At 36.6% G+C, this 23589-nt stretch overlaps 1 protein-coding gene across 1 annotated transcript in view; it reads right to left on the reverse strand.

The window, feature by feature from the left end:
- Positions 1–23589, reverse strand: part of DOK6 (docking protein 6) — a 243745-nt gene that overhangs the window by 69928 nt on the left and 150228 nt on the right. The window contains exon 5 of the mRNA XM_030445573.1: positions 16892–17081. Coding sequence (XP_030301433.1) covers positions 16892–17081 — 190 coding nt within the window. The remainder of the gene's footprint in view (positions 1–16891; positions 17082–23589) is intronic.

The following is a 23589-nucleotide window of genomic DNA, read 5'->3' on the forward strand; positions in this document are numbered from 1 at the left end:
TACTTTATGCTAAAAATTTTCTGTAAAAAAATAAAAATAATCTCATACTTCACAGAAAGGGAATTCATCAGAAACAGAGGATAATAAAAACAGTTGTTGACGTGCTCATAAATACACAAGACATTTGCATTTTTGACAGTTTAAGTAATAGGACAAACATGAAAATGTGGTTAGTTAGTTCTGCTATGTTGTAAAGCTCAGGTCTTGTTGATAATGATGAAATACCGTTTAGCAATGTCTTGGACAAGTATCTGTTCTTAGCAGCTGAATGAAAGATAAACCAAGAGCTCATATATTACCACCATCCTTTTACCACAGAAGTTGCAGTTATGGTTGGCTATGCAACAAACAGAATGATGAGAAACACTGGGCTGAGAAAAAGAAAGAGATTGCAAAGACTACAAATAGCTAAATTTTTATATTAACCTTTTAACTCATCAAGGTTTAGCTATTCTTTTCATCTCTCATTTGGATGAGAGGAATGTAAGTTCCAAGTGGAACTGGTGACAGATGACAGGACAGGGGGAAATGGACTCAAGTTGTGTCAGGGGAGGTTTAGGTTGTATATCAGGAGAACCTTTTTTTACAGAAAGGGTTGTTAAGCCCTAGCACAGGCTCCTCAGGGAGGTGGTTGAGCCTTCATCCCTAATTGTGTTTAAAAATTGTCTGGATGTGGTGCCTGGGGACATGGTTTAGTGGTGGGTCATCAGGAATAGGGTAATAGGATTAGGACAGGGTTAGACTAGATGACCTTGAAGGTCTTTTCCATCGTGAACAATTCTATGGTTCTGTGATTCTAAGTCTTGAAAGCTGGTACCATATTCAAATGCAGATGTTTGCCACAGGACTTCTGCCACCTTGTTAATAGCTGTTATTCTGCAGTGAACACAAACACATCCCACAGCAGTATTGCTCGGTTCCTCTTCCTGTCTTGAGTAGCACAACACAGGTGATGTGTTATTTTTCTAAATGATTAACATTGACTTTGATAAATATAAAAAAGTTAGATATAAAGCCCAAATAAGGCCATTACTACTTAAAATAAATGATAGTGTAAGAATAGATTCAGAGCATCACTACTTGCTAGAATCGAAGCAACAAAACTTAGTACACCAGGATCTTTTTTTCTAATACTTTTTTTGTTTTTTTTGTTTTGTTTTTCCCTTTTGAAGCCCTAAAGTCACTGTTATGTTTAGGACTAATCCTTGCCTGTAGTGAAATGAGGCAACCAGGTGCCACTAATTGCCAGGGAGTGAGCATGAGCTTGTGTCAAGCCCACCTGTGCCTGATTAGGGCAGGCCCCCACTGTGCATGAGCAGGACCAGGGGGCCAATGAAAGGTGAGTCCTGAAGCACAGGCTCATTCTCACTCCCTGGCAATTAGTGGCACCTGGTTGCCTCATTTCACTACACTTGCCCACTGTGTGGCAAATGGAAATCCTTTTAGATGCTGATTGCTAGAATCAGAATTAATTCTGAACACATCACACAGATCTAAACTTATTGGATCCTCACTCAGGAAGTGAAGAGTTTTTTAGGAGGCATTTGACAGCTAAAAGATATTAATAGTGAAGGAAACTATTTGCAAAAATGTATGTTCCTTTGACTTAATTAGTTGAGGAATTTGGAGAGCTCAGAAATGATGTCATTGGACATTACTGTATACATGTGCCAGCAATACTTGGGAGTAATTAATCATGAAAAACTAAACTAAAAATAATGAATAAAAAAAAATTGCATCTGCATATCTCAACAAATATGGCATTAAGAATTTAACACAGGACCAAATTTAAACAAGAGGATTTGTTCTATAATGCCTCCCATATTTGTATTGAACACTGCTGGAAACCCATTACACCTACCATGATGCAGCAGATACTGTGTTTGTATCATTACTCTCTTTTTTAATTTGACAGTAAGCATAGGAAACAGATATTTCTTGCATTTTGATCAAAGTATAAGATAGTATCTACTTAAGAAGAGGAGGCAAAATTTCTGGAAGTCTGAACAGGAGTGAACACAATTAACATTTTTGTTGGATGTATCTTATGAAGACAACAGACGTAAAAATTCTTGATGAACTAATGTTGAACCAGGTTTAGAACCACAGAACCAGGAAAAAAAGTGAACCAGTGACCCTCAACTGTTATGTATTCAAAATGCCAGCTTTCCCAGTTTATGGAAAACTAATGCTTCACTCTCTCACTTTTAAAAGTGGCATACTCAAAGTGCAAAAAAATGATGAAGGGCACACACTGAGCATTTCAAGCTTCATGTCATGTATCTCTTCCCCTTTGCCCTCTCCCCTCCTTTTAAATGTATGATCAAAAATGGTTTGGACTGCTTAAGGTGTTCGTGGTCAGTCACTGTCTGAAACTCTCTGTACACTCTGATGTTATTGTCATGGGGATTGAAGCACTGCTGTCTGCTTTCAATGTCACAGTCTCCATCTTCAAGGTATGTCATCAACTTCTGTGACCACTGTGGTCACAGAGGAATTTTCAGAAATTCATATGGAAATATTAAGGGCACACAGGATTGTTCAGAGACACTCACCATGCTATGTACATACACTAATGAGTAATTAACATATGATCATGATATCCAAGGACTCATCAACACTAATTTTAAAACTGGCAGGGAGGAGACAAGGTAGGGATTTGTTAAAAGGAAAAAAAAACCCAAACCAGCTGTATTTCTCAGGTGCTGACAGTAAGAACTGAAAATATGTTTCTCTTCTGAACTTTAACTAAACATCCACATAGACAAGCATTCAAACAATGCCTTTGGTGGAAAACTGGACGTGCAATAATAACATCACAAAATAACAGCAATGATACACTGAGTAGGTTCTCTAAGCTCTGTATCTTTTCTGAGTTCTCTGTGAAACTACTGATGCTGTATTGGATAGACACATTTTACACTGTCTTTAGTGAGGTTTTGCTTAAAACAAAAAGGTTTAAGTAACAATGAGAAGACCCGTGGCCATCGTGTGCATGTGCAACCACATGTCCTGGATGACTATTCCCTCAGACTATTTTTTGGCACAGCACGGGATGCTACTAATTGACAAGAAATGCACCTTGACAAGTCCACCAGAGGAGGGGAAAAACAAAGACAAAGCAACAAAAATGGGATAGTAAAATCTAAAAGTATCAAATACATCTTCTCTAATGCATAAAATGTTTAAGCACAGCAGGCCTGCTCTCTTCCCAGGGAACTTGAAGCATTGTTATAAAGTCAAATGAAAAAAAGCAATCATCTTTGCTGTGGAAAAGCACTAAAAAGCTACTTTTACACTGGAGCTTACTCATCTACTTCAATATTTCAGAATTTAGGCATCTGCTGTTATATGCTGCCTTAGTCATTTTTTTATAAGAAATTTATAAGAGTCATGGAAGTGCTCTGAACACTGGAATGTATCAATCCTTTCTGTCCATGATTCTGTATGCCAGCTTTAAAAAAAGTCCATGAACTATAGGTACAATACCTACTGGCTTCATCAAACATTTATATGTAGCTATCCAAGAAAGAAGCACTATAGGTAGCAGAAGGGTGAATATCCTTTATGTACAGAATCATATTTATAGTGGATATTCTTATCCAGAAATAGTTCTTATGCAGCAAAACATGATCCTGTATTCCCTGGATTTTTACACAAATATATTGAGCAGGTTTGTGGCTATTTCACCCATGCTATTGAAACCATTCAGAGTACCCTAGGTAGAAAGTCTTTCTCCATTTTTTCACTCTGGAACATTCATATTATAGGTATCCTTCATGAACAGAATATTAGTCTCAAGATAAATGCTAATATACATTTCTACATCTGTGTATTACTATTCCTGCTCTAATTTATCTGATGGTCCTTTTCACCAGCTATTTGGCACTACCACATGCACTGAACACTTTTTTCTTGGCTGCCCTCCATTTCATCTGCACTTCTAAGGCTGATAGTTAATCATACAAATTTTTTTTTTTTTTCTCTGACAAACTGGTCCAATGGGGCTTAAAAAATGTCCCATAAAAAGGCAAAGTACCTGTGAAATGAAATATTTGAGATGGTGCTGTCAACATTTGCCAATGAAAAGCACTTTTCCTTGCCAACCTCTTCTTGCCGCTTTTTGCTCAGATTTTCCACACCTGATTAGATGCTGTTCCTAAAGTACTGCACCTATCCCAAAAGCTTCTATGGTGTTTCATCAGAATACCAGCTACTTTTTCCTTTTACTGATAACTCCCTCCCTGTCTATTTCTGTGTTACCATGTATTTTACCACTACATTCCTATCTCCTCCTACTCCATGTGCCTATCCCATTCTGTCCTCCTGCAGCAAAACCCTTCCCTCCTATTTTCATCAATCTCTTCTGGTTTTTTAGACTCAGCAAACTGGTCCACTTGCAGGCCAAAATGTGTACCAAGCATCTCTAGCACACTCATGCCCTGGTCTCCTCCAGACCACTGTAGTTTGCATTTCTTCTGCCACTCTTTAGCCTCTGGTGACAGTGACAGTACTCTTAGACAAATAAACCACCAGAAATACAGATGATCCAACCTTTTCTTATATTAAATAAAGATTTGACACTCTCAGTCATCATCTGAAAGAACTTCAGGGTCTTCCACTGAATCATCACCAAGACTATGAAGTTTTCTTGAATCCCATTCCTGACAGTAAATGATACTTATAGTCAGGGACTCTCAATTTTTTTTTTTTTTTAGGTTTTAACTACTGCATAAAAATAATAAGTGCAGTTTGCAATAAGTGATGACAATTGTTATTTACTTTTGTAGGCACCTTAATGAAATTTCAGCCATAATAGCATGTTTCAAGAAACTGAAGTATCTCCTGTCATTCATCCCAAAATACTGTTTTAAAAAAGTGTATCACAGAGTGTATCTCATTTAAAGTATCATTTTAAAGGGGGATATTTTCCAAGTTAGAAAGAAAATTAAAAAAAAAAACCCAACAAAAAAACCCCAAACAAAAGTAAAAAATCTGTTTTGTTGCACAGGTTCAAGCAAGCCATGTGAGTGCAGGAGTACAACGTTACATCTGAATTTTCAGCCCCTGGCAGGATAATCAAGTAGATGAAGCATCTCAGTGAATTACAGCACTGTATTGAGTTTTCTTCCAAAAAGTCAGAAAGATCAAATGATCTTTGGAGCCGCTGAGATTGAGGGATTCCATTAGTTGCTGCCTCTCTCTCCCCTCTTTCTAATAAGATGGAAGCTTTTTAGAAAATATGTGACAAATGACTACTCACAGCAGAAATAAATCACACACCACAGAGTACAGCATTATTAATAGTGCGATAATAGTAATAACTTACCACGATGGCCAAGAAGTACTATGAGGAGGGACACAGTAGCTAACAGCATTTCCTTTAACAGGGGCTAAGGGACAGACCTTTCTTTGGTACTCTATAAATTAGTGGAAGATTAAAGGAGCCTGCAGGACCAGTCAAACACACCTCAAAAATGGCCTGACTTTCTAGAATGCTACTGAGCAAGCACTGCCTGTGAATTGCTCTTCATTTCCCCTGTGTGACAATATTTTGATAGTTCTTTACTTAATTTAAATTAGAGTGAAAGGACATGGAGATGCAGTAAAATACTCAAGGGGGACATAAAGTATGATAATATTAGGAGGGCTGTGACATGGTTTTCAATTATAGACTTGTTTTTAGTAGAAAGCTTTGTGAGAACAAAAATTCACATGGCTTTGTATTCAATCAACATATACCACCACTGCCTAAAAAATTAAATAAATTACTCATGAATGGTCAATTTGGTAGTTTTTTCAGGTCTTCCTCTTTAGTTATATGCCTATTTTGGGGAGAACACATATTATATTATCATGTCTTTAAACATATTTGCATGTGTATTTGCCTTAGCACAAAATCTAACTTGGCTTTCATTAAGGAAGCAGCTGTTGAGAAGTGGTGAAGAATCTGTGTCAGCTATTTAGCATGTTTTAAATGTCTGACCCAAAATATCCTAGGTATTTTGTGATTTGTATGGCCATAAAACTAAAAACAAAAAGTCATTTTAACACAAGAAGCAAATGATTGCAGACTCCACATTAGTTTACTTTTAATATTATTGTCTTGGTTTTTTTTAACCCATAGCTTTTTACACAGGAGCAGAATTTGTTTTTCTATTTCTTACATAATTAATGGAAATAATAAATAATTAAAGTAATGGTTGAAAATGTTGATTACCTTCATGACTGCTGTGTGATTTATGCAAAGAAAATTTGTAAAGAACTACAGCAATGGAAAAAAAAATTAAAAGTCTGTAACCTCTGCAGTTATTCACACATTCCAACACAGTCCTGGGTACATTGACATCACATATTTAAGTTAGTTGGGAAATGTGTGTATATACACAATATACATACATATAAAGCTCTGTTGCTAATTGTAGGAGAACAGCAGAGGAACAGGCCTGCATGGGATAGAGTGTTGTGAATTCCCTGGCACTCACTGACCCTGACGAAGGACAAAGAGCTGTAAATAACCTAAGGAATTTGCCATCTGGACAATGTTATGTCCTGGTACCAGGTGCCTCTGGTGGGAACAGGTAGATGAGGTTTTATGCTAGTAGAAAGAGCACTTTGAGGTGCAAATTTTAGATAAATTAATAGATATTGGGGTACTATATAAGTGTAGTAAACCACACAATAAATGATTTTGATTGTACACAGCAATTGGGGTCTGTGCCTTCATGTCTTCTGTCAGCTAATGGCATTTAACTCACTAATGAAATACCATTTCCTAGAAATTTCCACACCAGCGTTTCTACTCTCACACTATTGCTATATCCAGAATATAAAAGTATTTCTGGAACTGCTATCTCTATGAATGACTGTGAAGGCCAAAACCATTCCATTGAAGCAAAGAATTTACCAGTTATCCTCCAGAAAAACTATATCTTAGAAAAGAAATAGGTATTTATCAAGTGAGTTTGTTCTTTGGTGAGAACAATGAATTACCAGTATCTGAAAGAACAGGGAGAATTAGGCAGCTCTCAGGCAAACCTTCCAAGGCCAGCCTGCTAAAGGAGCTTTCTTAGCTCATGAACAGTGACTGGCACTCGTGCTATGTTCAACTCAATTCAAGTATAATCAAGTCCCAAGACTGAGAGACAAATAACACTTCCATTGCAGTATTTCATGTGTGATACACAAGAGACAACTGTTCAGACACTAAAATGACTTTTGGAATAAACCTATGTGCCAGCTGAAGCTGAGGAACCACAGTTCCTGTTAACAAATAAAGCCCACAAATGTTTAAAACCGTGCCCCTTTATGCTTCTGCAATGCTCTGTGTGTGCATGTGCAAGCCTGAGTTTGCACAGGTTCCTACATATTCATGAACAAGGCTCTTTTGTCGTGCAAATTCCAGCCTTTGCATTTTGATGACTTCCTTCTATGTTTGTACATCACCAAGACTCAGCATAGAGGATGTTTCAAACCCCTTCCTCAATCGATGACACTACATTCAGAAGCTTTGGAGAAAAGGAGGATTTATTTGTGCTTAGCATTCTTGCTGGCTAGATGGTTCTCTGTGCAAAATGTGGCCTTCTGGATTGCCCTTTGTGAAGTGTTTAACACTCTCCTACTGTCTGTGTAGATAATAAGGTGCCCACTTTCTGCATTTTCAGTCAGCTCATGCAGATAGGCTTGGTGGGGGATGGATACAACAGTGCTTAACAGATAAAGTAGACACCCTGGCACTTACTGTAAAAGGTATTTATATAACAAATGGAGAGCATTAAGAAATGTATTAGCATTCTGTATAAATGAGTTTCTAAGTTTACTGTGGTGGTTTTTTTAAGCAGACTTTTGACATTTTTTTTAAAAATTTTCAAATCTGATGTTTCAGTCCTCTTGTACTTTGAGATAGAATGTTAAATGTTCTATGAGAACTATGAGAAAAGGAGCTGCTGCTGGGGCATCTCAAGTTATTTAGCTCTGCCATATGAAATTAGTTTTTGCTCTTGCCTGCTGTGGAATTCAAAGGTTAAAATGCAGAGTCGAAACATTAGGTGAGACCTAATGTGATTAAGAATGTATGAATCAGTTTGTCTGCATATTCTGTGTTCATCCATTACACAGCAATAACTTTGATAGTCATATTCAGCACCAGGAATCTTAATGAAATGCTTACAGTAGAGCATATGAAAAAGGGAAACCAAGAACATGGTCAGTAAATATAAAATCTTCTGGGCTCAAGCCATCTGGAAGCAAAATAGTGACTGATAACTCAAGTTATTTTAAGACAAGCCCTATTTTGATTATGACATACTACAGTATTAGAATGGGTGAAGGCAAATTGTACACTTCAACTTAAGGGCATAGTTCATGTTGCCTCAGGACCATCAGAAGGAACACAACATGGTCTCTGCTAATAATTTAGGCAAACAATATAATTCTCAAGACAGTTCATTAAAAAGCTTTGTTACATTTGAAACATACCAGTGATAACTGATATCTAGTGTTAAGCTGAAAACCAATGCTGCAGCCTCTGGGCTGTAAACTATGCAAAAACAAGCCTCTTCCATGAATACTATAGGATTATGGTTTGGGTTTTTTTCTGAATTGTAGGGTTTTTTGTGTTATCTGGACAAACTTTAGGTGACTGCTTTTCTAAACGCATATGTTTCATTCTGTGGGAATTCGTAAGGAAATTTACTGTTTAGGAATTAGTGAATTTATGAATTATGATGCACTCATTCCTATTGATTTTGTATTAATAAATTTGTTCTTTACAACGCTATATAATTTCATCTGTGGAGTTTGCTGCTCTGCTCCAGGAGTCACTCAGTTCTCAATCTCTTAGCAATAAAATTACAGGTAAATAAAGGTAACTTTATTCTTTAAATGTGTTGTCTTTTTTTGAGATGTCATTGTTGGAGAAAACCTTTTGTAAGCATATATATCATGACTGAATTTTCAAAACTGACACTAAAAAAAAAGCAGAACACTTTAAAAGGTACAGTAGAAATTTAGGATAAAGCAGCTTGTATATAGTCTCTTTTCTCTGCCATATTTGTTATACCATGGAGAATCTCATCATATATGAATTTGGTGGAATTTGCTCTGACTTAATGCTAGAGCAGTCTGAAAGGAGCCTTGGCAGAGAGGAAATGGAATGAGCATTCTATAAATCACTTACAATGTGCTATATAGTTTCCACTAGTAAAAGGTTTCTTAGATTAGGTACCGTGATCAAAACTAGAATAAGAATCCTGTAGATTAGTTAAACGCACAGCTCCTTTTAAAGTAGAGTTTAAGTGAATCAGATGACTAATAGAGAACTTACTCAAGGTCAAGATTTTGGCAGAAGGCTAATTGAGATTTGGAATTAAGTTGGAATGGGAAAAAAGTAGGAATGGAACTAGAATTACAACATATTACAGTATAATCTTGGCACTGCTAAGTGCCACAAACTAATTAAGCCTTTTCAATGGTAAAAATGCCACTTTTCCTAAAATTAGAGCTGTGTGATTGCTGAAAAAAGAAGTGACAAAAGCGGACATATGTACAAGAGATTCCTGTTTATCTTTTAAAATTATTTTCAGATTTTAGTAATACATATAACTTTGGAAAGGAATATGAGATAAAAGGGAAGAGGCAGTGAGAAAACACCCAAAAGCAGAGGAAATTCACATAAGGGATAGTAAGGCTTTTTGAAAATGTTACAAAGCCATACAATAAGATCCCAACAAACTTTGATATTAATTGTGAGATAGTGGAAGCTCTGAGCTAATGCTTAAGTGAAATGATAAGTCAAATTTTGCATCTGCACGAGTGCTCATACTACTGCATATCCCACACTGACTTATGAATTCTGTGACAAGCTTATGATTTATAATGATGAGCTTATGAGTTATGATGGTATTTATAATTATTCATATTATTTATAATTTTATGCTAAACCTATAATAAACTTAATCAACAATTTAAATAATCCACAGGGAATAAATGTTTGATTCTCTTCAGGCAAGTACAGAACTGAGCTGATACATGTATCATTGCATAAAGTCACTTACATATGAAGCACACATGTAAGGGGTCCCTCCCCACCTAAGGGAAAAAGAGAATGTTTCCTGTAAATTACTTTAAGGGTTAATTGACTAATACGTTTCACCTTAATGCCAAAAATCACTGCAGAAGAATGACAGACAAGTGGAAGATTTCAGTCAGATGTAGTGCCTGAAGCAAACATTGAACTCTTCTGCTTCAGATAAACCTAGCATCTGTGTATCTACTGCTGAGAAAATAAGTATGACAGTCTTGGGTCATATAAAGGAAAAAAAAAAAATCTAAGAAATTCTCATGTCACCACGCTGCAGTGCTTGAGATTAATATTTTTTCAACCAAGAAATAGAATTCCAGATCTTAGAAGTGATAGAGAATATAAAATTACACTAGATTTTCTCTGATGAAGAAAAAAACCCAAAACAAAACCAAAGGCAAATAAAGAAGGAATAGTTTAGTCTGCTGCAATGAGTCTCTCTGGAGGCACAAAGCGAATAAACTTGAAAACACTTGAAATAATTGAAATTTCAATGCCCTGTCTACAAAATAGAAGAAAATGTATTTCATAAAAAGGAGTGTGTCATGAATCTGTGGCTCCTTCTGTTCTTAAAATTCCAAGAATGTACCTATTGCTTCAACCTCACTATCCATCTGGAAACTTATGGTAATTAATGAAGTTTGGCTGGGGCTTCCACAGCCCATCCTGGCTTAACTTAAGTTCACCTTGACCTTGGTTCTTTTTTCCATTTTTTTTTTGGGTTTTTTTGGTTTTTTTTTTAAATTTCTGGACAGTACTTAATTTATTTGACCAGACAGCTTCCATATATATAAAATATCCTTCAGTGTAAGTGACAGAACTGCAGCAAGGAAAAAGAACACTTCAGAAGTTACAGAGTCCCTATGTGTTTATTTTTCTCAGCATCTCAACCCAAGAGATGAAAAATAATTATGAATTCTTACGAGGCTACTCTTATGCTCCTAAAAAGATGTCTAAGCCAGCTTGTTTTGCTACAAGGGAAGGTAGGAAAACTGAACTGAGAGAGTGAATTTCAAACACTGCTTTGGGAGGAGTCTGAAAACAGTGTCTTCACACCTCATCTGGACCATGAGATATTTCATCTGTGCCAGTTCTATTACTTTTCTTGCATGTTTCTTAGATCCCATGTAAATAATTAATCCAGTGCAAATTTTCACTGCCTTCATCCAGACAATTAGGCAGGCAGCTCCACATCCCATTTCAGGGGTTTAAAATCAGAGGGACAGTCAAGGACTAACGCCCACATACGTGGAACAGCAGTTCCAGAAGTCTGAGGATAAGTAAGTGCACTTGTGCAGATCAACTGCATTCTTAGGCACAGTGTCTCCAACACTGGGGTAGGGAAAAACACAAATTCAGTAAATCACTGTGAAAGAAATATTTACTTTTATTGGTACACTAAAATATGTAAAACAAGGATAGGTCTAACTACATAGGTAGTGCAAAGATATTTGTCTATAAACTCCAGTTCATTGGAAAACTAAACATTAAAATCCATCAGTTTAGAAGAATTTGTGTTCATTCCTCCCATATTTTAGACATCTTCCCAATTGTGTAGTTATGACATTTCATCAGGAAAGTGAACAGTTTAGTTTTATATATTTGAGTCCATTTCCATTTAAATGCTTACAGAAACACACTTAATAAAAGATAAATTTAATTTATCTTATCTGAAAGCTTATTTTTGCATATATTTATTTATCCTAGTGTTTTCGTGTGAATATGCAAATTTATTTCAATGGGAGGGATTCCTTTTCTGAAACTAAGTAATACCAATACTGAAGATGGGTAATAAATGTATAAAACTGAGCTTTTTTAATGTTCATGCAAGCCACATACACCTATACCGCAGAGCTGTTAAAACTCAATAAAACATAAGAACTTGTTTAAAAATACTTCCTTTAAATTGAAATTGTGTAAATTTAATATTTAAGCCTTAGGGAAAAAATAAAGCAACAACACTTTTGTTGCATTACATTCTCATAAAACATGGATGAGTGTTTCACTTCTGATAAGACAGCATGCATCAAGAATTTACCATGTTAAGGTACCAGCAGATCAAGGGACAAAGAAAATCATATTCAGGAAGATGAGAAAGATGCTGATTAAAAAATAAAAACTTAAACAAATCAATAACAAATTTTAAAATTAGTTTTAATGTAGCCCTATGTAGTCTTGAGATATGAAGACTACATAGATATTGCCTTTTTTTCTAGGCCTATTTTTCACATCTATGTTTTTCTGCCAGTCTACATCTAATCTTTATGCATTTCAAAATCAGATGGATAAAACAATCCCAAGCAAGCAAAAGAAGAATCATAACAAAGACAATAAAGCATGGCAGATACAGGCAGAGGTAGCTCATAACAATAACACTAAGGAAAACAATCCACTTTTCCTCAGGTTGCCTTGTCATGAATTGAAGGGGCAGATGACATTCAGTACTACTTTGGAATTTAAATACTGTAGGATGATTGAAAATGCAGAAAAATAAAATTCAGGTTTTAAATTAATATGTGCAATCACTATACATAGTTTGTTAATACTGATGTGCCACAGATAAAGACAGAGCAGTAGAGAAAGAAAATATCTTACCAAAAAAAAAAAAAAGAATTTCACTATATGGAATGATTTCTTCTTTTCATAATTAAACCACTGTAGAGAATGACACACCTACATTTTTAGATGTGTGTAAGAAATCAACTTCAAGTTGATTAATCTGAATTAGTTTTAGCAGCCTAATTTTAGCTAATGATGATTCCCATCTCCAAAGATAGTTTCCTTCAAAATCAATTAAAACAAGTAGTTCTGCTCACAGACGGATATACTACTCTGAATAAGCAAACATTAGTAAGTCTTCAATCATTAACTTTTCATGCAAAAATAAACTCTTCCCCTTTAATAAAATGCATACTTTCAAATATAAATTTAGCCAAAGAGTCAGATAAGTAGGATATTCACAAAGAACAGGATAAAGCAAAATCCTAGGAGTTTTAATTTCTTTGCTTGCTTGCTTGTTTTTCCCCAGAATAATATGTGGGTTTCAGGCATTGTTTTTATTAGTCTTCTGGTATTGCAAAGGTATGCCACTTGAACTAGTTTCACATGAGGTAGTTTGAGGCCTAAGGGAAGAAATTATTTAGCAAATTATTCTTGCCAAAAATTGCACAATGAGCCCCACAGCTTAATAATTGAAGTTAAATCAAAGCATGTGTAAGCTATTGCTAATTTTTAGAAAAAAAAAATTAAATAAAAAGAAGTAATGATGTCAATGATTTTTAATAGTGAAACCATCACAGAAAGCAGCTGAGTACAGAAATGCTCTTGTGATGTCAGTCTGGCTATACTGAGTTAAGTGGTAACTCCCATATAAGAAACTGCAGAAGAATTCTGGTCATTACAGAATCACAGAATGTTTTAGGTTGGAAGAAACCTCCAAGATCATCCAGTCCAACCTTCCTCTAACACCACAGTCAACTACTAAACCATGTCCTTAAGGACCAGGTCTAAATGCCTTTTGAATGCCCCCAGGGATGGTGACTCCACCACTGTCCTGGTCAGGCCATTCCAGTGCCTGACAGCCCTCTCAGTGAAAAAATATTTCCTAATATCCAGCCTAAACCTCTCCTGGTGCAGCTTCCATCCATTCCCTCTGGTCCTATCATAGTTCCCTAAGGAGAAGAGGCTGCTTCCCTCCTCACTCCAACCTCCTTGAGGTGGTTGAAGAGAGCTCTCAGGTCTTCTCTCAGCCTCCTCTTCTCCAGACTGAACACCCCCAGCTCCCTCAGGAGTCCTCACAGGACTTGTGCTCTACTCCCTTGATGAGCTTTGTTGCCTTCTCTGGACACCCTCCAGCACTTCTCTGTCCTTGCCCAGAACTGAACACAGAACTCAAAATGCAGTCTCACCAGAGCTGAGTACAGAGGGATGATCACCTCCCTGTTCCTGCTGGCCACTGAGTTCCTAACACAAGCCAGGATACCCTTGGCCTTCTTGGCCACCTGCACACACTGCTGACTCCTATTAAGTCGACTGCCAACCAATAACCCCCGGGGGTCCCTTTCCACCTTACAGCTCTCTAACCACACTTCCCCAGGTCTGTAGCTTACCTGGGGTTGTTATGACCCAAGTGCAAGACCTGGCATTTGGCCTTGTTCAACCTCATACAATTAACCTTGGCCCATTGGTTCAACCTGCCCAGGTCCTGCTGTAAAGCTTCTCTACCCTCCAGGAAATCCACACAGACACCTAGGTTGGTGTCACCTGCAAAGTTACTGAGGGTACACTCAATCCCCTCAGCCAAACCATTAATGAAGATATTAAAGAGAAGAGGCCCCAGTACTGAACCCTGGGGGACACCAATCATGACCGGTCGCCAGCCAGATTTAGTTCCATTAATGACTACACTTTCAGCCCGACCACGCAGCCAATTTTTTATCCAGTGCAGGGTATATTTATCTAAGCCAAGTGCCATAAGCTTCTGAAGAAGAATGCTGTGAGAGACAGTGTCAAAAGCTTTACTAAAGTCCAAATAGACGTCCACAGCTCTTCCCTCATCTACAAGTCATCTTGTTGTAGAAGGAGATCAGGTTAGTCAGACAGGACCTACATTTTGTAAACATTTTTGCTGACTGGGCCTGATCACCTGGTTGTCTTGTACTGTGTACTCAAGATGACCTGCTCCATAACCTTACCTGGTATTAAGGTCAAACTGACAGGCCTATAGTTCTCCAGATCATCTTTTTGGCCCTTCTTGTAGATGGGCATTACATTTGCCAGTTTCCAATCTATAGGGACCTCCCCAGTTCTCCTCAGTTCTCCAGGATTGTTGATAAATAATGAAGAGTGGCTTGGTGAGCACTTCTGCCAGCTCCTTTAATACCCTCGGGTGGATCCCATCTGGTACCATAGACTTGGGCACATTGATGCAGCACAACAAGGCACTGATCATTTCCTCACGGACTAGGAGGGCTTCATTCTGCTCCCCATCTTGGTCTTCCAGTTCAGGGAGCTGTACCCTCAGGGAGCAATTTGCATTAGCAAAGACTGAGCCAAATGAGCACTCAGCAGTTCAGCCTTTTCCTTGTTCTCGGTCACAAGTTTCCCTCCCACATAAGTTTCCCTCCCACATCAAGTAGAGGGGGGAGATTCTCCCTAGCTCTTCTTTTGCTATTTCTGTATTTATAGAAACTCTTTTGATTATCTTTAATGATACTAGCCAGGTAAAATTCAAGCTGAGCTTTGGCCTCCCTGATTTTAGTCCTACATATCTTCACAGCAACTTTGTAATCTTCCTGAGTTGCCTGCCCTTCCTTCCATAGGCAATAGACTTTCCTTTTAAGATGCACAGGTACAGTTTGTGCCTCTGCCTTAAGGATTTACCTTTTGAGGACTGTCCAGCCTTCCTGGACTCCTTTGTCCCTGAGGACTATATCCCAGGGTATACCATCGAGCAATATCCTAAACATATCAAAGTCGGCCCCTCAGAAGGCCAGGGAGGAAGATCTGTTGACCTCCCTCCTTACTTCCCCAAGAAGTGAAAACTCAACCATCTCATGGTTACTTTGTCCAAGACTGCCACCAACCTTTACATCTATCACTAGTCCTTCTCTGTTCACAAACATCAGATCTATCAGTGAGTTTTCCCTAGCTGGCTCAGCCACCAGCTGTGTTAGGAAACTATCTTCCACACACTCCAAGAATCTCCAGGACTGCTTCCTGTCTGCAGTATTATATTTCCAGCAGACATCTGATGAGTTGAAGTCTTCCAAAAGAACAAGGGGGAGCGAATCTGAAACTTTATCCAGCTGCTCATAGAACACTTCATCAATCTCCTTTCCCTGGTTGAGTGGTTTATAACAGCCCCTTACCATGATATCTGCCTCCTTGGGCTGAAGGGTACATTTGATCTCTCTATTTGTTTGTGATTATCATCTATACTTTTGTGAATATTTGTTAATGATATTGAATATGTACACATCGAAATGTATATAACATAGTTCAACAAGGCAGTGTGGCTAATCCAAGAGTGTAGAGACACTTTTGTAGAGACACAATTTCACAGATTGCTTCAGAAAGGCTCTGCATAGGGGAGTGTAACAAGCCTAGAAAAGTCTAGAACCATAGAATACAAGAGGAAACACCACTGAAGACCGAGATAAATGTAGAATTATTTCTGTGCAGAAAAGGCAGCAGACCTGACGAAAAGATAAGAAATGCATGAAAAAGATATGAAAAGGAGGCAAAACAGAGCTCTATGGACATTTAAAACTGATCTGAGGATAGAAATGGCAATGATGATTAAAAATGCAGGCGGAAAAAAGAGCTAGCTTTTTTATGGATTCACAATGTTCTCTGTACTGCTTGCAATTATACTCTAGGGTGGCAATCAGTCATCAGGAACATCCAAAAAGAGTAATATCCACCGTAACAGAAGTTATTCCATTCATGCTGTGTGATGAGCCTTTTCCATGTTCCAGAATTAATTTTTTCTACATCAAAAGTACTCAAATTATACCACCCTAGTGTTTGAGCACAGTGAGGTTCATAAGCCTTAAGAATGACAATTCAACTACAGTTAAATAAAAGTCAGGGAAAGCTTAAGTTCAGTTTAAATATAAGATACATTAATGTTTACTTTGAATATATTGAGCATGTTGAATATATTGAAAATTAATATTCAACAAATGAAAGTCTTTGGAGAGGCCATGTAGTTCACCTTTCACTATAATGAGAGGCTAATCTAACTCATCACACTGCTTCTCAAAAATTATTGCTTATTTCTTCTTGCTCCTTCTTCACAGTTCTTACCTTCCAGACTCAAATGTGAACCATGTTGAGTCACGTCCATATCTCCTCAAAGAGCTCAGAGGCCACATGACCAGCTTGACCTTGGCATTGTGGATGTCCCAGAGATAGATGTTTTCATGTGTGATCTGCATTGTACATTCCCCATAGATATCTAAATTTGGTGTAGGCATAAGATATACATTGAATCGTTCTGGAAAAAAAACAGAGCAACACAAAATAAGGCGTTTCAGTTAAAGCAAGACTCTATCCTGAGGAAAAAAATATGAAAACTTTAGTTACTGATGGCTCAGAAATCAAGTCCAAATTTCTTGCAATGACCAGAGGTGAGGAACCATCTTCATACTAAGGTCCATGATTCTTTGCAAATCAAAATCTAGACTGACTTGAATTCTGATAAAAGCTCCTTTCTCAAAGAACAGAATTACAGGTATCCTGTAATTTCTGGCAAAACAAGCTTGTATAACCATTGCCCATTAGAAAAACTGGCTTTGAAATTGTAAACCCAGGTTTACTTATTGAAGCTTGTTATTAATTACATTCTTTGCATTCAATTTCTATGTATTTGCCAAACTCATACTCATTTGTCACATTAATAGCATTTTTAATAAGCTGTTGCTTTCTTGAAAAATCTGATTTAACATGCTACATTATTATGGCCATGACATCAATGGCTACCAGCTGCATTTTTACTGTGCACTCATTGCAGTAAGAGGTCAAGGGCATTAACAATTTCATGAAGTGCCTGAATTGTATGTGATATAAGAAGCAATGCAAAAACTACCCTTAAAAAAAAAAACAAAAAGAAAAGAAAAAAGGAAAGAAACAAGACTATATAAACCACCATTAAATCATATATAAGGAAGTAAAGCACAGTAATAGGGAGATAATTTTAAATAAATGCCATTAATAAATTTTGTAACCATTGAACATACATACGGTTTTCTGTATGCAAATACTGCAAATAAGCAAGTTAATATAAAATATGCTATATGTGAACGTGTGTGCATTAATAAAGTAGCAAAAGTTTGGCTGAGGAATAAGGGAAGCAGGGAACTGGTGGGTGAGCAGCAAGAATTGCTACAAGTAAACTGGTCATCCCCAATGTTATTCTGTTTCAGTCAATTTAACTTTGTTCTATTAATGATTCCCCAGTAGATTCATTCAGCCTTATAGCCATTCAACCTCTTCTCCCAGGCTCTAGTTCTCATTAATCACACTAACGTGTGTTAGTCCTAAAAGTTTCATTTTATGACTAAGGTCCCAAGTGTGAAACTCCTAATGTGTTGTAAAAGTCTTTTGACACACAGCACAAATAGATCAGCAGGTGCTTCTGAGATCACTGCAAAGAATTTCTCCTAAACCTCAGAGGAATGCTTTGGGCACAGGTCTAACCTAGCCTTTGGTGAAGTAAATGGAAAGTCTTACATGGGAGTATGGGTCAGTGACTGCATTGGGTAGGGAATGGTGGAGAACAAGAAAACTTCTACCTCACAGGGGAATTATATATCAGTATCATCTAGATCTATCTATATCGTTTAATCTAATCTGTATCATCTATATCTTTCATCTATATCAACATCTGTATCATCTATATATGTATTTATATCTATACCCATATATAGACAAATACGACCTTTTTCAGTATCCCGATGTCATTGTGATGGACATGCAAAAATGCCTAGGAGCTATGGAGGTGTGCTTTTATCATATATTAGCCTCCAGTTTTGCATTGCTGTGCTGTGACTGCCTGTTACTTATCTCCTCTACTTGAAAAAAAAAGATACAGATGACTGACATATCAGCTGGTTCTCTCAGACACCCCTGCACATTACAAAATCACATGAGGTGTGTATGGGGGAATGGAGCTGTTGTATGAGAATGGAAATCTTTCCCTATACCCTGTCTGTATTCACTGGCAGAGCACCTCAGACAGCAGAGTAAACAGAGAGGTGCACTTAATTTTAAGTAAACATTAACCTGTGCTGTTGAAGTCAGGGAATGTTGTTATAGAAGTCATCAGGATACTTAGGAAATGCTCAGCTCCCCTGTGTTTGAAGAGATTATTGCATGAAGGTTATTCAGGACGTGTGGTATCCTCAAACTGACAGGAGCCATTTGCTGACTGTGCATGGGAGGTCACTGTCTAAGGTGAGGTGTCATGGATTAAAGAGAGTATGTCTGATTAAACTAAACAACAGGTGCAGGGTAAAATGTAGCACCCTTGGAAGTTACAAAAATTGGCAAGAAAAGCAAGTGTACAAACATATGTGCCAGAGAAGACTGAGGATGGATGTATTTGCTTTTGAAACAAAAAATTCGTCATACTTACTAGTAGTGGGAAACTGAGGACATGAAAAGGTGTGGATACTATTAAATGATTTTAGGAATTAAAATGTAGGGTCCAGCTTTTCCATTTCAAAAAATATTTCACTAGCTATCTATATAATGTTATTACATTAATTCAGTTTTTAGAGGCAAATTTTGCTCTCATCCACGCAAAACCAAACATTCTTAGACTAGATTTGTGAACCCCAGCTGAATTCTGTCACTAGATCTTCTGAACCACACTGCCTAAGTTATTTAGCTTCTGTGGGTCAGTCACCATCTGCATATGAGTGGGATGAGATAATAACAGTTCATCAGGTAGTAAGATTATGTAAATAGAAGTTAATGAGGGTTTTCTGAGTTTTCTCCCAGAAAACAGGGAGATGGAAGAAACAAAACAAATGGATGCTATCCTGTTGGACAAGAAAAGGCTGAGATTGAGCAGGTGCCATTCTTCAGCATTCAGCATCACAATCCCCCTCCCTCTTTTAAAACTGATGAGAGAAAAGTTCGGAGAGTGGTGGAGCCAGGGTGAGAAAAAAATGCTGATATATTACTACATTTATCCTACTGTTTTCCACACAACTGCTCTTCCCTATCTCCTTGAGTAAGCAGAACAAAGCCTCATTATACACTTTGTGTATGTAAAGGTGTTCAGCATTTGGACTTTGGCAAGAATATGACCTTGAATAATGTTTTCCAGAGAAAAGGAGCAGAAGAGTCTTTGGTAGAATGAGCATATTGACTGAGATGGAGACTTGGCAGCAACTCTGAAGTGCTCAAAGTCTTCCAGCTCAAAGTCCAGCTGTACTAGGAATGCAAAATGGATGTGTTAAAAGCAATGATCCTGATTCTAAGCATTTTATCACTGGATTCCTTTGCCTAAATCATCCCAGTTGGAGAACTGACCAGATAACATTGCGATCTTGCTAGTCTTGCCATCCAAATGCTTTGTTGCAAGGGAAAAACTACTTACGGAAGCAGGCAGTCAGGTTGGTGGGATCTACATAAGAGCAGGCTTTGAAAGCAAATGTTCAGTTTCTACCTAGAAGGTGGAAATTCCACCTAATTTTGAGGTGGAAAGAGAGCTCAAAGTCTTGAAGTAACCTTTTGTGCTTCTCCATGTGACAGGTCTACTTGAATGATTCCCTCTGTCTCACACTGAGGAATCAGGACTTCAGAATCAGTTAAATCCCTTTCCTTATAATTATTCTGCTTTGCTTCCATTAAAAATGTATGAAAAAAATGTAAATTACTTGATATTGTTTCACTGATAACTAGTAATATAATGAATAATCTGAAAACTGAATGGATTAATCAGCTATTAAACTGTAAACACCTTTCTTTTCTGAATAAAGCCAGATGTTTTGTTTATTAAAAAAAAAAAAAAAAAAGTTTAAAAATGGATTAAGGATAACCGAGGAGAAATAAAAAAACGTGAAATGCTCTTATGTAGCAAATCACAAACACTAGAAAATGCCCTAAAACAAGTCAGCTCTATGAGTGTAATTACAAAGTCTCTTTGCTTGATTGTAGTTTATAATCTCAATATGTAGCATAAAGAAATAATAATCCTTTTCTCAGGATTCAAGGGCAATGTTCACTAGGAAAAAATTACATTTTTACTAACTAATTAATGAGGTTCTTGCAATTAAACCCAGGAAGCAAGACTGCTGCACTGTGGAATCTTTGTAAATAGAAAATGAAGGTAAAATAAATGTTATTTAACAGAGGAAAAACTTTACAGAGGAAGTCATTACATGAGATATTAATTTAAATATTAGGCAGGGAGTAAAAGTAAAAAGTCAATTATCTTTTAAACTTTTCCAGACTTCTAAAATGAAAATTAGCTTTATAAGTCAATTAAAAAAAAAAAAAGCCAAAGCACCAGTTAACATAGAATATTAATATTGCAGGCATGACATCTAACAATAAATGAACTACAGTAGCAGGAGATGGAATACGACTTTTCTTTAGCTTAAATATTTGAATTTTTTACATTTTCATATTTTCTTCATGGTTTATATCAGTTTTGCAGTTCTATTCTATTAAATAGAATCTGATTTAGTACACATGTTCAGTTATTTTAGTGTTACTAAACAGATAGTGTTCAAAACAGATAGGAATACAGCCTTCATGAAAGAATGAAGTGCTCTTAAAGAGTAAATTTAGTAGCACTGCCTTATTATGGCACTTTTAAATCAATAATGTACTGAATATTCTGGTTACTTTTTCACAATAAACATAGTCTGTCATTCCATATTGTCCATTTAGCATGATGTCTTTCTTCTTACTTCTTTTTAAAGAGAATGAAAATACAGTGACATAGTTGAAACAGTGATATTTTGAAAAATAAAAGCATGAGCATGGAAAAATTCCAGATATGATGACAATTTAGGCAGACAAAAAATTTAAATATATATATATATATATATTTCATTCTAATATTTTGAAGTGTACTAAAAATGCTTTCAAATGCACTGAGAGTTGGAAAGGAAGTTTCCAGTTCTTTTAAATGAAGACAGCACTCTAAATTCATTATTTTTTTTTCCTAGTGGCAGCTCAAGAAACCTAAGGAATATGAAATGTGTGCTTAAGTACCACACGATATTATTTAGAAGACTACTCGTCAACAATGCTGACAGATCTAATTAAGTCCAGACTTTGTTTCCAGGAGTTATAACTGTGTATTATTATTTGCCTTATCATTGTATATAGCTCCACTGCCATTATATTAATTTGTTATCTGAATAGTATCATGTAGGCTTTAGTGACTTTGATTTACTACTATATTTTCATTCTTTCTCAAATATATTTACTACTATATTTTCATTCTTTCTCTAAATGAATGTTCAGATAAAGTAAGACACTGTGTTTTGTGTGAAAAGAAATCTAAATAGAGGTAGGGTTGCTGCTAAAAGGCTTATGAATACAAACAAATAATTTAGATTTACAGGAGAAAGAAAGTAAAATGTTTGGAGAGTAACAGAAGCTTCCTTTCAAATATCACTTTTATTGTAATATGCATATTACTGCAAACTAAGGAGCATTTATTTTTGAGCCTTAATATAAAAAGAAAACCACCTAAGACTAACTTTTTGCAGTGGAGTTTACACAGAACCATTTGCAGTAACACTTCTTGAAAGCAATAACAGAGACTAAATCCAGTGATAAGCTTTCTGTTGCTGATGTGCTTTGCACAAGGGTGGCTTAAATGTCTTCTCTATTCTTCCTTCAAGACTTTATGGCCAGAGGTCTCTGTTGTAAGCACTGCAGATCTATAGTTTGGCTCTTTCAGCTATCACTGCTTCAGAATTGCTTGGTGCAGGAGGGTCAAGCAACAGTGCAACCACAATAAAATAGCTCTCACTACCACTTGCTGAACAACTCAGAAATATAAATGAATGGCTTTTTCAGATCACTGCACTACTGTAAATTTTTTTTCTCATACTACAGAAATACCTCATGGGTGTGTGGCCTTTTAGCCCTGACATTTACATGCCAAACATGAATTTTGCCAGCCTTTGGAACAAACTGTTTTGCAGACTGTATTGTTGCATTGGGGTCACAGAGAATCAGATGTCTCTCCTTCTGAGAGCAAAAGCTCATTTCAGGAGAACAAGAATGAGAATGGATGAATAAACAGCCTCAGATGTAACAATAAGAAATGTTAGAAAAACCATAGAAAGCACACAGATTTCCCTTGCCAAGTATTTTCTGAAATGTGAGTCTTCAGTTGTAAAATATATTAGTAAGACATAGCAAAGTTTTTTAATAGTCTCAGGGCATACACAATAACAATCAGAATTATTACAAATGCTGCAAAGTGAAGGAACTGGCTACAGTGATCAAATACAGGGACTAAAAAAGAAACCTACACAACAAAAAACTTTTTCAAGAGACAGACATTTTACTTGATCTCTTCAGTGAATACCTTTCCAAGTACATGACATCCACCATACAAATGTCCTTCAAGAAATGGAATGGACAGATGAAGTACATAGTATATTAAAAATATTCTTGCTAGGAAAATTTAAAGAAGCTCATGAAAAAAAAAGTTCTTAGGCTAGTTCTTTTACAATCAAAGAAGTGTCTTTAGCAAAGTATTAACATTTCAGAAAATCTTTAGGACAAAACCACTTGAAAAAAGACAGTGGAATGAGATGGGATTAATGGTCAATATACGTCTTCTTTTAGGATTAATGGTATTAACACCCTTTCATATCATGGAGTTTTCAACATTATAATACCACTATTCAATTGCTTTTAGCTCTTACAGTGTGAAGAAAATAATGTATCTAAAACTGCAAAAAGGCTCACACTGTAGGCTTTATGAAAATGCAACGTGTGGTCTTGCACATGTACTGAGAGAT

Source organism: Calypte anna, chromosome 2 (assembly GCF_003957555.1).
Source record: "Calypte anna isolate BGI_N300 chromosome 2, bCalAnn1_v1.p, whole genome shotgun sequence".
In the NCBI taxonomy this organism is placed as follows: Eukaryota; Metazoa; Chordata; class Aves; order Apodiformes; family Trochilidae; genus Calypte; species Calypte anna.